Consider the following 17,819-nt stretch of genomic DNA (forward strand, 5'->3'; position numbering starts at 1 on the left):
CATGTGACAGTAAGTTATTGAATCAGAATATATCATGTGACAGTAAGTTATTGAATCAGAATATATCATGTGACAGTAATGTGACAGTAAGTTATTGAATCAGAATATATCATGTGACAGTAAGGTATTGAATCAGAATATATCATGTGACAGTAAGTTATTGAATCAGAATATATCATGTGACAGTAAGTTATTGAATCAGAATATATCATGTGACAGTAAGTTATTGAATCAGAATATATCATGTGACAGTAAGTTATTGAATCAGAATATATCATGTGACAGTAAGTTATTGAATCAGAATATATCATGTGACAGTAAGTTATTGAATCAGAATATATCATGTGACAGTAAGTTATTGAATCAGAATATATCATGTGACAGTAAGTTATTGAATCAGAATATATCATGTGACAGTAATGTGACAGTAAGTTATTGAATCAGTATATATCATGTGACAGTAAGTTATTGAATCAGAATGGACCATCTTACTCTTTTTTGAGGCAAGCCTCTACTTTGTCCACTTGCTCACTGAGGGAGCGCGCTTGGTGTAAGAGCAGAGTCTTGTTCTTTGGACCAAGCTGAATTTCTGTGGTTCTCCTCAGCAAGGTGTTCATATGAGAGGCTTCTGCCTCACATTGCTTCGATAACACCTGGTTAAGAAACAGAGAATATTACTACAATTGTCTAAAATATTTTTATCTCTCCCACAAATGTCAAGAATCAACCAAAGAATATGTGCCCTTAAAGGGATACGCCACTTTTTCGGGAGTTCATTTGCCATAACCCCCCCTACATAAACAAGATGCACAGTGTCTTCGCCGTCACTCTCCACCCAGTATACAGTGTAATAACAGTGTAATAACAGTAATATTTCATTGTGTGGTGAGTACCCGAAGCACAACATGTGTTTTGGCGCTGTGAGATGTGTGTTTTTGGTGATTTTGAACGGCTGTCCATTAGCCTCCATTCTATCGTAATCCGTAGCTATCCTAACTAACTTGACGACTGTAGCTCTATACTGCGGGCAGAGTGGCGGCGGTGAAGGCAGTGGGCCCTATCGTTGCATCGGCGCAGTTTCTAGGCCGAGCGGCAGGCGCAGATCAAAGCAGTGGGCGTGGACAGGCGCACTTGATATCGTCGTGCTGGCGCTAGATGCAGCCCAAAGCATTACAACCACGCCTTTTAGGCGTAAAATTATGCACTGTCATGCTCATTGGATAAGTGCAATAAACGAATGGCACGCTTGCCTTTTTAGCTCCAATTCCACTGGTCCCGCAAAACCAGACGAAACCCAAGCCTCTGATCCCCCCCCACCTCCCTTCATCCCGTCTGTCTCCATATATCGGCTATTATTCCATATTATGATGCTTCTCAAACCAATCTAACTGCAGTTTAAATACTGCAAGCATGTAAATACGCTACACTATAGCAATATCAAAGTGAAAATAATGTTCTATACATCAGCTAGAAAAATATAGCCTATTAGATTGGTGAAAGTTTGTCCAGAAAGATATCATTTTCTCTCGCCTGCTGCAGGAAGGATGATGCACATAAATATAGCCTACATTATGTCAAGTCATTGCATAAATGTGTTTTTATTGTAAAACTAAATGTGAAATAGGGCCAAGTTATTGGAGGGACATCACAGTATAGCAGATGCCATTAGAAGCGCGTTCCGAAGCGCGTTCCGCTGTTACTTCTCTAAATCACGTTAACTCGACAAGGGGTATATATAGGCCCAGGAGGACATATATGTTTCACATAGGGTGGTGTTTTCATTTCGATGTTTTATTTGGTCCAATATTGAAATGTTGACAATGGCAGGCTGTGTTACCATTACACATTAATTTAGAACTACCTTTTATATCTATTTTGGCTCATTTGGTTGCTATTTAGTAGCGAATTGGAGAAACACAATGCATGCTGGGAACTCAGAGAGAGAGAGAGAGAAGGGTGACAGAGAAGAGGCAGTGAAGGCACAGAATAGGCCTGCTTTTCAAAAGCGCAAAGCGCTAAATGTACGCCAGGTCCCAAGATATCACTAGGCTGGTATTTAGCGCCGACACGCCCACTTTGGGACTGCGCCACGCCCATTCGGCCTAAAGCGCATTTGGCAGCCTAAAGCCTATTGCTATCTTGCTGAAACAGGCGCAAGGCACGTTTCTTTGCGGTTAAGGCCCGTAATAGCGCCGATGGCCTGTGGGAGAATAGAGCCCAGTGTGTATCTTGTTTATGTAGGGAGGATATTGCGAATGAGTCAAACTCCCGAAAAGGTGGCGTATCCCTTTAACACATTGACTGCCAGCCGTTTTTTTCTTGCTGTAGGTAGCTTCTGCCAAGCCGTTTTTTGAGGATTGTGGCTCATTTTACAAGCGCCGAGGATTATTTTCTGCTTGGAGTTTGTGAACATACAATATCTCAAAAGTACTAATAGAATGTGTACTTTCTCTGTCTAAAAGAGTTAGTTTGTAGAGTTAGTAGTTATGTAAGCATTAGCAGTTGAATACAGCATGGTTTTAGCATCAGAAAAAATATTCAGAGATAAACAGCTTTTTGTGAAATTCGATAGAACTGTCACTTTAACCATTCATTTTTGGCTCTCTCTCTCTCTCTCTCTCCCTCCCCCTCTCGCTCTCTCTCTCTCTCTCCCTTCCCCTCGCTCTCCCTCCCTCTCTCTCTCTCTCTCTCTCTCTCTCCCTCCCTCTCGCTCTCCCTCCCTCTCTCTCTCTCTCCCTCCCTCTCGGGAGGGAGACGCACTAGGTTTAATCCTAGTGAGAGGGGGAGAGGGAGAGAGAGAGAGAGAGAGAGAGAGGGAGGGAGGGAGAGAGAGAGAGCGAGAGAGAGAGAGAGAGAGAGAGGGAGAGAGCGAGAGGCAGAGTTGCTTCAACTCCTCCCTCTTCTTGGCTGCAGCGGCCCCAGTCTCAGTGCTTTTGCTGCTGTCCTGTGCCTGTCTGCAGGCTGCTGTTTGAGGAAGTCGGCATGGACTCGCTCGCTTCTTGGGAGTTTTGGTTGAGAGAAGCTTTTGCGATTCTGGTCATATTTATGCTGCGTGTTTCAAAGTGTGTTCCACCTGTAATGTATTATGTAAATTTGCAATCCCGCATCGCCAGCAATCAGCGCGAAAACGAGAGCGTTTTCCCCCAACCATTTTCATGAGAATGTAATACTGTAAAATCGCCTCGCCATTTCCTTGAATGGCTTGCTCCCTTTTTCTTTGATTTCGCTCGTCTGGGGGAGCACTGTCAACACTTAGTGGGTCGGTAAAATAGATTATACACATTCAATACCTCCAATAATTGTATAGGAGACGTAAAAGGGATTGATCAACGCCCCACCGTCAAAAAAAAAAAAACGATTTTTTTGACGTATCCATACGTCCTTGGCAGTGAAGCGCTGGATTTTTTTTGACGTATGCATACGTCGCTGGCAGTTAACGTGTTAAGTGACCGCAACCAGCCAATTTGACTCACTCTGGCCTGGTCCAGTTCACCAGCCAGGCTCTCTGGACTGCTGAAGTTGAGGTCTCTCTCCATGGTGAAGCGGGCCTTGTTGACAAAGTCCTGCACTGCCACCTGTTGGCTGTCAAACTCCTGCCAGGCTGCCAGTGTGACCTGTGGATGACAAGAAGTCTGAACCACATGTGTCAAACTCACGGCCCGGGGGCCAGATCCGGCCCCCGCACCTCATTTTATGTGGCCCGCGAGAGCTAGCAAAGAATACAATTTGTGCAATACAATTCTTCGTAATATGGCTTAAAATAGCTATTGTTAAATGGAATAATAGTTGTAGGCTACTAGTTGTCTGTTTGCCATTGTTTTCCCTATAATTCTGCTTTCAGAGCTAGTTATTAAGTATTAAGTTATTACTAAAAAAACAATAATAACCGAATCAGAGGCAATTATGAAATATTATAACAAGTAGGCTGGATACATTTATATCGTGTTACATTTACAATCGGCCCTTTGAGGGCAACCATAATGCTGATGTGGCCCGGGGTGAATCTGAGCTCTAAAGCATTAGCACAGATCAAAATCACTGACAACTAGAAGGTACTCGTAACAGTTTGTTCAATTATTGTTTCTATTCCGGGTTTAATTTTCCAAGAAAATAGCACCTGAATGCAATGCTGTGCTGTTTAGCAGCCAACTTGGATTTCCCATATGTCGGACCTTCCCACCAGCACTTGAATGCAGCATAATAGTTCAGGACTAAAAAAACAATCGTATAATCAAAGATATCCGAGATCGTCACCAAAATCTAATCAACTGATCTTTGGGTGAAGCGCTAGCAGTCCACAACTTTTCAGCCAAATCTGTTTGTAAGGTTTTGAGATATTTTGCATAGACAGACAGTCAGGGGTGAATTGAAAACAGCATAACACAACTTTTGTTGGCAGAGGTAATTATTGTTATAATGGACAAGACCCAAGAAAGATCGATACAGAAAATGGATACTGTGCATAATAGGGCATTCATAGACTAGTCGACTAGTCGACTAGTAAAACCACTAATCGACACTGTGCTTAGTAGTCGACTAGTCGTTTATTTGTGGACTCAAAGTGGGTCTCCAAGTCCAACAACATTAAAAGCTGTGTGTATTGGACCTGAACCACATTTTACTTACATTTTTTCAATTTCCCAAACTATTAAGACCTGGAATTGAACTATTCAAGACCTGCAAATGATCCAATTCATTTTTAATACTTTTCCAGACTTTCCAGACCTGCGTAGGAACCCTGCTGCACTAGGCCTTTTTCTGGACAACATACAGCAGCAGAGTAAAAAAAAAAAAAAAGATTAAACACAAAGACGTTTCTATGTAATCAATGCAACAAAGATGATTTATAAATCATTTTTGAAAAGTTGCCCCAACAGTTTTTCTGTATTAGCGCCCTGTAAGCTCTGTAACATTGCTCACCTCCAGGCTCTGCTCCTGTGAGTCTATGTTCTGTTCCATCTTGCTGAGCGTGTTCTCTAAGCTCTGCAGGTCGTGCTGCAGAGCTTCTCCTAAGCCCTCCTCAGCCTGGAGCTGCTGCCCTCTGGTGATCAGCTGCTGGACATCTTTCCTCTTCAGCTTCAGCCGCTTCAACAGTTGCTGGGGATGATAAGAAACATGTTTAGGACAAATGCTTTTAAAACAATCACAATAAAATAAAATAAATCATAATTTATTGTAAAGAATTTGTTTTTGTATATAAATAAATTATAATATATATATAAAAAAAAAAAGTCAAGACAAGATCACGTAAATGAATACATGATTGGTGTTGTGAATTCAAAGCTCGTACCTGGTGAACGAGGAGAAGTTGCTGGGCTTCTCTGACAGTCTGACAGTCCAGTATTCTGGTGACCTCAGCCTGGGTGTCTTTCTGCCCCTGAACCAGCTCATCCAAAGTGCTTCGTACCTCTTCCCTGAACTGCACACAGTCCCCCACCGCCAGCACCATCTTCTCAGCCTGGGCAGATCGAACAACGGAAAACCAATAAGGCCTTGCTGTCAGACGGAAGAAATTTTTGTTGTACGCGCCCCCCCCGGCAATCAATGAAATATCACTCAAACAAATTATTATGAATGCAAGCGAGGATTATGTTACAGTAGTGCTCTCTATATACCTTATCTGCATTTGCATCATTACAATTCTCTTCTATTTGGACTTTTATTGATCGCCGTTTAACAGTTTCCCATTACAGCAGATGGCTACTTTATTAATACATTACAGCAGATGGATACTTTATTAATATAGGCAAGACAAGTTCATTTAGAGCACATTACAGTAACAAGGCAATGCAAAGAACATCGAGACAAAGAGGAAAAGTTACATTTCATATAAAAGAACATATTAAAAGAATCAAATAAAAAAATAGAAGAATATTTTTACCCACTAAATGAAACATAGAATCAATCCGCGTTACTTCTTGGTAGTATTGAGTAGTCACTCTCACACTGGTGTCACTGTATACGACTAAGTGTGCCCTACCTCTCCACAGATAATCACAATTTAGGGTTAGAGGTTGGGTTAGGGTTAGGCTAACCCCTAACTCTAATCACAAATTAAAATATTTTTGCCAGCCTGGTGACACTGTCAACCAGATTAAATGTGCCTTACCTCTTCAAAGAGCATCACAACCTAGGGTTAACCCTAAGCCTAATTGCAACTGAAAATACCTTTGATCTGCCTCACCGGAGAGAAATGCGTATAGAGCTATCACTTTTGGAGAGTGAATTCCCTCAATTGTTCCTTCCAAAAGGAAATCGGTAATCATAATGTTATAATACCATAACATGTGGATATATGGATTAGGGATGTTCATTTTGAAAATTTTCCAAAATCGATAATTGGTGAAAATTAACGATCAATTATCGATTATCGATCATATTAATACTTAGAAAATTTTCAATATTTTTTTTATTTTTTTTTTAACAAAATGAATGCCTATGGCAGAAAATACGAAAGACAACGTGTTCTCCTCAATGAACTCTTTATTTCAATGTGTCTCCTCTCCAACACTGCTGTCCCCGGCGCATGCCGGTGTGAATTTCCCATGTTTAAAACAGTTTTGTTGGCACAAAGGCCCGTGCCCAGCCAGAAAACTAGAGACTATATGAAGCTCCACCTCACGTTAGTCGGCTGTGCAATGGAGTGGTGCGAGGAGGAACGAATTCCACCCAAACCTAGTCCAAAAAAAAAAAAATGAAAAAATCGATCCAAATGCCACAGGATCGATTCCAATCCTTAACGATCAATTATCGATTTTCGATAATTGATGAACATCCCTAATATGGATCCATACATGCAGTGATTATGCCGGTGTTACTATGCATCTTGTACCAGAGAGCTCTATTGGGTGTGTATTGATGAGTTGATGAGTACAGTCAGGGGCGTAGATATAGACAGTGCAGCCAGTGCGGTTGCACTGGGGCCCCTGGGACAGACCGATATGGGACAGACCGTAGAGGGGCCCCTGGGACAGACCGTAGAGGGGCCCCTGGAGAGAGCAGAATCTTCGTATTGGGCAGAGAACGGGCCCTTGCAAATGACTCAAATTGCCACATTAGATCTAAAGTGGGGCCATTTGCAATATATGCCCTCGAAAAGGCAAAACCATCTCTGCGATGGTTTTCTTTTTTGTAAAATAGTCAGAAGCAATCTATGACGAAATGATAAACATTCATCAACATTAAACATGTCAGCAGTCATTTCAGAACCACAGTGAACGAGACAGCTCCTCTGCTCTCAGGTGCTGCTGCTTAAATACTTTGACTGTCTGTTAGCAGGTGTCAGAGCGCTGTCCATGGTTCTGATATGATGGTTCTGTCCATGGTTCTGATATCTTGCTCTATGACCTCATACAATTTCCTCATACAATAGCCAATAGTAACTCATTCAACTGAAAAAATCCAACACGTGTATATATATATAGCCTATGCCTAATGTGTGTGTGTATATGTGTGTGTGTGTGTGTGTGTGTGTGTGTGTGTGCTTGCTTGTGTGTGTGTCTGTACTTTGTAACTAGCGTCTAGGGCCATGTCAAAATTGCTTGCACTGGGGCCCCTCATGACTACCCTACGCTACGCCACTAAGTACAGTATGTGGGACAATTGGGTGTGAGTGAGGACATGGTTTTGACTGCGCCGCAGGGAAAATGATGTGTCTTAAGTTGTACCTGAACAAAACAAGTTTCACCCACCTCCAAGAGAGAAGCGAGGAGGCCCTTGAAATCAGTAGAGAGCTTGCTCAGTGCGCTGCCTTGCCTCTGGGCATCGCTGTCAGCACAGATCTCCATCAGTACAGCCATACGAGCCCTGAGCCAGCCAAGGTTCCCCTCCTGCAGCTCTGCATCATTCCTCAGCTCCTGAAGGCAACAATGGAGGATGACAGAGGCCATGTGGTTAGAAGACTCTTCTGACAGAGGCCATGTGGTTGAAGACTCTTCTGACAGAGGCCATGTGGTTAGAAGACTCTTCTGACAGAGGCCATGTGGTTAGAAGACTCTTCTGACAGAGGCCATGTGGTTAGAAGTCTCTTCTGACAGAGGCCATGTGGTTAGAAGACTCTTCTGACAAAGGCCATGTGGTTAGAAGACTCTTCTGACAGAGGCCATGTGGCTAGAAGACTCTTCTGACAGAGGCCATGTGGTTAGAAGACTCTTCTGACAGAGGCCATGTGGTTAGAAGTCTCTTCTGACAGAGGCCATGTGGTTAGAAGACTCTTCTGACAGAGGCCATGTGGTTAGAAGACTCTTCTGACAGAGGCCATGTGGTTAGAAGACTCTTCTGACAGAGGCCATGTGGTTAGAAGACTCTTCTGACAGAGGCCATGTGGTTAAAAGACTCTTCTGACAGAGGCAATGTGGTTGAAGACTCTTCTGACAGAGGCCATGTGGCTAGAAGACTCTTCTGACAGAGGCCATGTGGCTAGAAGACTCTTCTGACAGAGGCCATGTGGTTAGAAGACTCTTCTGACAGAGGCCATGTGGTTAGAAGTCTCTTCTGACAGAGGCCATGTGGTTAGAAGACTCTTCTGACAGAGGCCATGTGGTTAGAAGACTCTTCTGACAGAGGCCATGTGGTTAGAAGACTCTTCTGACAGAGGCCATGTGGCTAGAAGACTCTTCTGACAGAGGCCATGTGGTTAGAAGTCTCTTCTGACAGAGGCCATGTGGTTAGAAGACTCTTCTGACAGAGGCCATGTGGTTAGAAGACTCTTCTGACAGAGGCCATGTGGCTAGAAGACTCTTCTGACAGAGGCCATGTGGCTAGAAGACTCTTCTGACAGAGGCCATGTGGTTAGACTCTTCTGACAGAGGCCATGTGGTTAGAAGACTCTTCTGACAGAGGCCATGTGGTTAGAAGACTCTTCTGACGCAAACTGCTGACAATCTGACCCCCACATTAGTGACACTGAGATAGCACATCTTATAAGAGGGTAAGGAGGGGACTCACTGTGAGTGGAGGGTTTGGAGGTAGGAGTGTATGGGGGAGGAGACTGTGAGTGGAGGGTTTGGAGGTAGGAGTGTATGGGGGAGGAGACTGTGAGTGGAGGGTTTGGAGGTAGGAGTGTATGGGGGAGGGGACTGTGAGTGGAGGGTTTGGAGGTAGGAGTGTATGGGGGAGGGGACTGTGAGTGGAGGGTTTGGAGGTAGGAGTGTATGGGGGAGGGGACTGTGAGTGGAGGGTTTGGAGGTAGGAGTGTATGGGGGAGGGGACTGTGAGTGGAGGGTTTGGAGGTAGGAGTGTATGGAGGAGGGGACTGTGAGTGGAGGGTTTGGAGGTAGGAGTGTATGGGGGAGGGGACTGTGAGTGGAGGGTTTGGAGGTAGGAGTGTATGGGGGAGGGGACTGTGAGTGGAGGGTTTGGAGGTAGGAGTGTATGGGGGAGGAGACTGTGAGTGGAGGGTTTGGAGGTAGGAGTGTATGGGGGAGGGGACTGTGAGTGGAGGGTTTGGAGGTAGGAGTGTATGGGGGAGGGCACTGTGAGTGGAGGTTTTGGAGGTAGGAGTGTATGGGGGAGGGGACTGTGAGTGGAGGGTTTGGAGGTAGGAGTGTATGGGGGAGGAGACTGTGAGTGGAGGGTTTGGAGGTAGGAGTGTATGGGGGAGGGGACTGTGAGTGGAGGGTTTGGAGGTAGGAGTGTATGGGGGAGGGGACTGTGAGTGGAGGGTTTGGGGGTAGGAGTGTATGGGGGAGGGGACTGTTAGTGGAGGGTTTGGAGGTAGGAGTGTATGGGGAGGGGACTGTGAGTGGAGGGTTTGGAGGTAGGAGTGTATGGGGGAGGGGACTGTGAGTGGAGGGTTTGGGGGTAGGAGTGCATCGGGGAGGGGACTGTGAGTGGAGGGTTTGGAGGTAGGAGTGTATGGGGGAGGGGACTGTGAGTGGAGGGTTTGGAGGTAGGAGTGTATGGGGGAGGGGACTGTGAGTGGAGGGTTTGGAGGTAGGAGTGTATGGGGGAGGGGACTGTGAGTGGAGGGTTTGGTGGTAGGAGTGTATGGGGGAGGGGACTGTGAGTGGAGGGTTTGGAGGTAGGAGTGTATGGGGGAGGTGACTGTGACTGGGGGGTTTGGAGGTAGGAGTGTATGGGGGAGGGGACTGTGAGTGGAGGGTTTGGAGGTAGGAGTGTATGGGGGAGGGGACTGTGAGTGGAGGGTTTGGGGGTAGGAGTGCATCGGGGAGGGGACTGTGAGTGGAGGGTTTGGAGGTAGGAGTGTATGGGGGAGGGGACTGTGAGTGGAGGGTTTGGAGGTAGGAGTGTATGGGGGAGGAGACTGTGACTGGGGGGTTTGGAGGTAGGAGTGTATGGGACTCACCATGATGGAAGCCTTCACGTGGCCATACTTGCTGGGATCATTGGCTCGGCTCCTCAGCAGCCTCAGCTGGCTCTCTTTAGATATGAGCCAGCAGGAGAGCTCAGCGTATCTGTGACATGAAGGGAAACGCCCACTTCTAATTAGACTCAAACAGATGTTGAATGCTGGAGGTTAAATGTCATGATCAGATGAAGTCATGTGATGGCACTAAATAGGAGCGCACCAAAATAAACGATGGCAGAGAGCCAAAGTGGAACGTCACTTCCTGCTTCAGCACTGTACCAGAGATTTTCATCCGCCATTTATTTTCCCATAGACATTTCGTAAAATGCTTATAAAGATAGTTTTACTCGTTTTCAAACCAAACGGTTCAGATATATTTAGAAACAGGAGAGACCGCATAACATTTCACTCGGACCAAAACGTAAAAAAAATATTTTTCCGATGTTGTCTTTTTTAGTTTTGGTCTGAGTGAAATGTTCTATGGTCTCTACCGATTCTAAATATAGATGAACCGTTTGGTTTGACCAAGTAAAACTATTTTTATAGGCATTTTACGAAATGTCTATGGGAAAATAAATTGGGGAAGAAAATCTCTGGTACAGCGCTGAAGCAGGAAGTGACGTTCACTTTGGCTCTTTGAATAGGCCACAATGTACCGTGAGTTGTACTCCTTCCATTTATCTGGATGCTGTAGCAGTTTGTGGTGGGTGCTGTCGACTTCCTCTTGGAGCTCAGAGAAGGCCTTTCTAGCTGCATCCAGAGTCTGGTGGGCCGGGTCGGCCTCAGGCAGTTTTTGACAGAGTTCCTCCATCAACAGCAGCCTCTTCTCACAGATGGACTGGGGGCCCTTTTCCCTAAAGAAGGTCTAAAGAAAGACAATAGTCCATTTACTTATATGATAATTGGTATAGACCTTATTCGATTGACGTCACTCACGTACGGGCCCGCCCACTGCCGCCATGTTGTTGACATAGCGCAGCCGCTTTAAGTGACAGCCTATGTGAGAGCAGCGTTTATAGGAAGCTAGCCGCCGTTAGCGTTACCTGTATCGTTCCAATTGTGTTCGGATGGTGACCTGCGTTACGCACGGCTGTAGTAATGACAGCAATAAAGTCCCCGTGGTTTGTTTCTATCTCTACCGTCCACAGACGTGAAGGGAGCGAGACGGAGGATACGTCAGCAGCACAGGAGAGGTGTGTGGATAGTTAGGAGAGACAGGTGAAACTTTCTGACAGCTCCTCACAGCAAAGTCTGTTCACCTCGTTTTTTCTTTTGTTTATTATTACAGACATTAACGGCAGCATACAAACAACAACTCTGGGGTTTTTATTGCTGTCATCACTATCGCTATTTTGTAATGGAACAGAAACGACAATAAGGCCGTTACTATAGTTGTCAGCTGCAGGATGGTATGTCAACAATATGGCGCTGTCCGGGGTTAGCGAATAAGGTCTATTGTAGGCATCCCGGTGGGTCAGTGGGCTACGGTGCACACCATGTACACAAAACATCATGCGTTTGATTCCCGTTGATGAAAAAACAAGTGTGTTATAGCACTTTCTTCGCTGCGTGGGTAGAGAGGGGTGGGGTGCGTTGAGGCGTGTGTATGACTGGAGTGTCTGTTTCCTATTTTTAGATACATGTGGTTGATATGGCAATGAGTTATTGGACCTTGAAATCTGAATCTTAACACATGGGATACAGGGATAGCAATGAGGATAGCAATCACAAGCCACTGTTGAAAAGATCTATTTCCTTGACGTTGGAAGAAGCTAATTTATTTGAGATTTAAGTCAATCAAAATCTTCCCCCATAACTACAGAGCACTGAATCTGCATCGAACGCGTTCACAGTTTTCAATCAATCGTTCAAATGAAATCCAGCCAGCCGGCCACTGTGTGCTCACCCTGTGCTCCTTGACCAGCCTCTCGCTCCCCATGCCAGCCAGGTGGCGGTTCTCCCTGGTCACCTCCGTCTGGCACTCCTGCAGAGACACCATGAGCTTGCTCCGCTCCACCTCCACTTTCAGGTGCAGGAGGTGAAAGGGGGCGTCTGTCTGAATGTCCTGGGAGCGGAGAAATGCAGAAACTACAGGGTCAGATTCACAGCAATGCATGTTTTGTGCAGTTTGTTTTTAACACGTTCACTGCCGTTGACGAGATATCTCGTCTTAAAAAATCCAACGGTTGACTGCCGTTGACGAGATATCTCGTCTTAACACGTTCACTGCCAATGACGTGTTTTTACGTCAAACAAAATCCAACGGTTGACTGCCAATGACGTGTTTTTACGTCAAAAAAATGATTTTTTTTTTTTTGACCGTGGGATGTGCATCTAACCCTTTTACATCTCTTATATAATTATTGGAGCCACCGAACATGTACAACCCATTCCACCGACCCACTAAGTGGCGACAGTGCTCTCCCAGACTAGAGGAAGGCAAGCAAAAAGCAGTGTGAGGAAGCCATTCTCTTGAAAATGGATTGGCGAAAACGCTTTCGTTTTCGCGCTGATTGCTGGCGGTGCGGGATTGCAAATTTGCATAATAGATTACGGGTGGAACACACTTTGAAACACGCAGCATAAATAAGACCAGAATCGCAAAAGCTTCATCAAAGCTCTCAACACAAACCCCAAGAAACGAGCGAGCCCATATCCAGACTTGCACAGCGGCCGCCAGCAGACAGGCAGCAGCAACTCGTTTGTCACAGACCCGCTGCAGAGCCAAGGAGGGCGGAGGAGAACGCCCACGGAGGGAGGAGTTGGAAGCAGAGGGGGGTTTCCTGCTGTTATGGAGGAAATTACTGTTCAAAACTATTGTTTAGATGTCTGACGTCTTACTGATGCCAAAAATGAATGGTTAAAGTGACTGTTCTATCGAATTTCACAAAAAGCCGTTTATCTCAAAATAATTTTTCAGACGCTGAAACCATGCTGTATTCAACTGCTAATGCTTACATAACTACTAACTCTACAAACTAACTCTTTTAGACAGAGAAAGCACACATTCTATTAGTTCTTTTGAGATATTGTGTGTTCACAAAATCTTAGCAGAAAAGAATCCTCAGGTCTTGAAAGATGAGCCAGAATCCTCAAAAAAACCCTCTGGCAGAACCTACCTACAGTAAAAAAAAAAACGGCTGGCAGTGAATGTGTTAAAAAAAAAAAAAAATTTTTACGGTGGGACGTGGATCTAACCCTTTTACATCTCCTATTGGAGCCACCGAACGTGTACAACCCATTCCACTGACCCACTAAGTGGCGACAGTGCTCTCCAGACTATTGAAATCCGAGCCAAAACTGCAGGGAAAAGCTTGAGGAAGCCATTCTCATACTGTAGGCGAAAACGCTTTCGCGCTGGAGCACAACGGCGGCGCACAACGGTGGGGGGTTCCAAAAATAGACTGGGTGGAACACACTTTGAAACACGCAGCATAAAGCCCAGAATCGCAAAAGATTCATCAAAGCTCTCAACCGAAACCCCAAGAAACGAGCGAGCCCCATCCAGACTCGCCCGACAAGGGGCAGCCAGGCAGCACAGACAGCAGCAACTCGCTTGTGACAGACCCGCTGCAGCCACGGAGGCAGGAGGCGAACACACACGGAGGGAGGAGTTTGAAGGAGAGGGGGGTTTCCTGCTGTTATGGAGGAAATTACTGTTCAAAACTATTGTTTAGATGTCTGACGTCTTACTGATGCCAAAAATGAATGGTTAAAGTGACTTTCACAAAAAGCCGTTTATCTCAGCTTAAATTTTCAGACGCTGAAACCATGCTGTATTCAACTGCTAATGCTTACATAACTACTAACTCTACAAACTAACTCTTTTAGACAGAGAACGCACACATTCTATTAGTTCTTTTGAGATATTTTGTGTTCACAAAATCCTAACAGAAAAGAATCCTCGGCTCTTGAAAGATGAGCCAGAATCCTCAAAAAAAAAAACTTGGCAGAAGCTAACTACAGTATTGAAAAAACGGCTGGCAGTGAATGTGTTAAGCAACTTTTTGGCCAAATTTGTTTAGAAAATGACTATATAAATACAGTTTTATTATTATTAGGAGTAATAGTATTGCTGTGGCGGTTAGAACGAATACTAGTAAAAAAAAATAATAATAATACAAAAACATCAAGAAATAATGATGTGTGACTTCAAGTGTGGCAAGTTCCAGTTGTGAAATATATTAATAACATAATAACTTATTACATTATTCAACCGATTAGATTATTTATACTATGTAATATAATTATTAGTTATTTAAAGCTGAAATAGGTCAGATTTTTATGGTAAGAAATAGTCTTATCATCTTAGTGTTCCATCCCCCAAATTAACACCCTGTAGATTTGCCCTATTTGGGGTTAGGTCTGGACACAAGGGGCTCTATCTTCCCAAAAGCGCTAATTTCGCGTTTGCGCTCGTTTAACGCCGTGCACAATGCAAATTGGGGGCGGACAGAAGCGCATGCCTGTGATAATTGTACTGGGCATTGGCTGCCCCATGCAAAAGCAGGTGTTTCAGCGCTAAAATGTGGGATAGATGGCATTACCCTATCGTCAGCAGCGCGCAATTACTTTGCGCTAAGAGCTTTGAAAAGGACCTCTTACGCGCAAATACCTCTCTGCGATTACGGCTGCGCTCCCAGCGCAGAGAGGTATTTGCGCAGTGGAAAGTGGAATTCCTTTTGGATATGTCATTAAGCACAGCCTTGCCACGCCAAGACATCAAATTATGCTGCTAAAATTGGGTATTAGCAGATAATTCAGTGAGGCAATCAACTACTGTATAACTCACTGAGAAACTTTTATCACATCGCAAAGAGGGAAATGAAATATTGAAAAAAAAAAAAAGTGAAATACAAACTATCCTCTAAATAGCAGTGAGCAATCACCACCAAGTGAAAACTGCACTCATCAGCATTAGAGGTTTTGCTTCCCTCGTCCCTTTGCTGTCCTTTGGTATAAGCAACACAGACCAGCTGGGCTGGTAAATATGAATGTGCCGTGTGCAGTATATGTGGTATCAGGATATAGATATATATATATATATATATATATATATATATATACCGGTATATATATATATATATGTGTAGCACGTGGGACAAGTTCCCTTCCATCCCAACCAGGAACCCCGACCGAACAGAGGAGGCGCTAGTGCAGCGACCCTCAATCCGGCTGCCCACCCGCAGACACAGCCAATCATGCCTGTACGGACGCCCGACCAAGCCGGAGGTAACACGGGGGGCGCGAACCTGCGACCCCTCGTGTTGGTAGGCAGGGAATCTACCGCTATACACTACCCGGACGGCGTGATTTCGGGATATTGAAGTTAACAGTTACCCCTCACTGCCACCAATGTGTGAAGTTGCAGTTTCCGGTGCAGGGTTTGATAGTCACTACTAGTCATGGGACCAACCTTCCAGTGTTTGTGCAGCTTCCTGACAGTTTCCTGCAGAGACTGCTGCTCCTGCTCGGGCAGAATGTCTGTCAGCTCGTCACAGGCCTTCAGGAAGGCGTTCAAGACCCGCTGGTCCAGCTGACCAAAGAACTCCTGCAAAAAACACACCACACGATCAGTCACCTCTCCTCTCCATGTGTTCTGCACATTGTCTCGTTTAGGGAATGCTATACCATTTACTGTACAGTTGTATTTTTCATTGTATTTTTTTGTCATACATTGTGTACTAACACACTTTTACCATACTATACTACACCATACCACAGGAGGTCTTTTGTGCCCACTGCAATTAGCATGTATAATAAGTGGCGTACATGCAGGGAGAGCAGACTCCTCCTTTCACTCCCTCTCCCTCTCTCTCCTCCACACCCCTCCCATTCATAGCTTTCAAGGGGCGTTACGTGCTGCCGGGAACGCCCACCTGGCGGTCAAAAAAAAACTTGTTGATTCCGTTGCCTGCGAGTCGACTCACGCTGTTTGTTCAGCCAAAGTGTCGGATAGCCTACCTGTTGTGCTATCGGTTGCACTAAACCGACGAGGAGACACGCCTGGCTTGTGTTTTACAGAATCCTGTCGGAGAAAGAAAGGAGAAGGTTGTGAATTTGTGCGACATGGTTCAGTCGCAGGGGAGGGCAAAAAAAATGCCTTTTTTTTCTACCATCAAAGTACACACGTCTTTGCTCTTTGCGGCCAACATTTAATCAAAGGTAAGCTCAAGTAACGTTACAATAATGATTAATACCCCGTTAACGTTACTTGAGCTTACCTTTGATGAAATGTTGGCCGCAAAGAGCAAAGACGTGTGTACTTTGATGGTAGAAAAAAAAGCAAAAAAATGTTGCTCTCCCCAGCGACTGAACCACGTCGCACAAATCCACAACCTTCTCCTTTCTTTCTCCGACGGGATTCTGTAAAACACAAGCCAGGCGTGTCTCCTCGTCGGTTTAGTGCAACCGATAGCACAACAAGTAGGCTATCCGGCACTTTGGCTGAACAAACAGCGTGAGTCGACTCGCAGGCAACGGAATGAACAAGTTTTTTTTTGACCGCCAGGTGGGCGTTCCCGGCAGCACGTAACGCCCCTTGAAAGCTATGAATAGATACATGCAGGGAGAGCAGACTCCTCCTTTCACTCCCTCTCTCTCTCTCCTCCACACCCCTCCTCCCATAGATACATGCAGGGAGAGCAGACTCCTCCTTTCACTCCCTCTCCCTCTCTCCTCCACACCCCTCCTCCCATAGATACATGCAGGCATAGATATATATAAAGGCTAGATGGCTTAAGGCGGAGTCAGCAGCGTCGTTGAACGGCCGTCATCTTGCTACAGTGCCTTTCTGGTACGTTCTATGGTAGCTGGTGACCTGCACAGACAAAAATACTCATAACTCGCTGAAATCTTGACGGATTTACAAACGGTTTGGTTTATTACAAGCATATTCCGTTCCCGAGATAGACCAAAAAAAAAAAAAAAACACTAAAAACACTATTTTTTTGATGAGCTCCAAATTACACCAAAATTAAACCGAAGCATCTATGCCATGAGAGGGATTCAGGCACAAAGTTTCATGCAGTTTCATCCATTTCCCTAGGAGTTATGATCATATGATGTTGCCATACTAACCCAACAACAGATGCTCATAACTCCTAGTAGCTCCCTGTAGCAAGATGGCCGCCATGCGACGACGTCGCTCTCCATTGGCCGGCAGCGCGGGTAAGCTATCTAGCCTTTATATATATCTATGCATGCAGGGAGAGCAGACTCCTCCTTTCACTCCCTCTCCCTCTCTCCTCCACACCCCTCCTCCCATAGATACATGCAGGGAGAGCAGACTCCTCCTTTCACTCCCTCTCCCTCTCTCCTCCACACCCCTCCTCCCATAGATACATGCAGGGAGAGCAGACTCCTCCTTTCACTCCCTCTCCCTCTCTCCTCCACACCCCTCCTCCCATAGATACATGCAGGGAGAGCAGACTCCTCCTTTCACTCCCTCTCCCTCTCTCCTCCACAGCCCTCCTATAGATACATGCAGGGAGAGCAGACTCCTCCTTTC

The 17,819-nt window shown here is 45.3% G+C and overlaps 1 protein-coding gene across 4 annotated transcripts in view; it reads right to left on the minus strand.

Moving 5' to 3' along the window:
* Positions 1–17,819, minus strand: part of syne1b (spectrin repeat containing, nuclear envelope 1b) — a gene marked incomplete at its 5' end in the record, with an annotated part of 267,667 nt that overhangs the window by 150,161 nt on the left and 99,687 nt on the right. For all 4 annotated transcript variants that reach the window (XM_083634044.1, XM_083634043.1, XM_083634042.1 and 1 more), the window contains 9 exons: positions 493–653; positions 3,474–3,614; positions 4,921–5,097; positions 5,291–5,458; positions 7,692–7,856; positions 10,307–10,415; positions 10,966–11,174; positions 12,216–12,374; positions 15,726–15,860. In XM_083634044.1, the coding sequence (XP_083490170.1) occupies positions 493–653; positions 3,474–3,614; positions 4,921–5,097; positions 5,291–5,458; positions 7,692–7,856; positions 10,307–10,415; positions 10,966–11,174; positions 12,216–12,374; positions 15,726–15,860 (1,424 nt within the window). The remainder of the gene's footprint in view (positions 1–492; positions 654–3,473; positions 3,615–4,920; positions 5,098–5,290; positions 5,459–7,691; positions 7,857–10,306; positions 10,416–10,965; positions 11,175–12,215; positions 12,375–15,725; positions 15,861–17,819) is intronic.

This window comes from Poromitra crassiceps (assembly GCF_964638095.1).
Source record: "Poromitra crassiceps genome assembly, chromosome: 3".
Classification (NCBI taxonomy): domain Eukaryota; kingdom Metazoa; phylum Chordata; class Actinopteri; order Beryciformes; family Melamphaidae; genus Poromitra; species Poromitra crassiceps.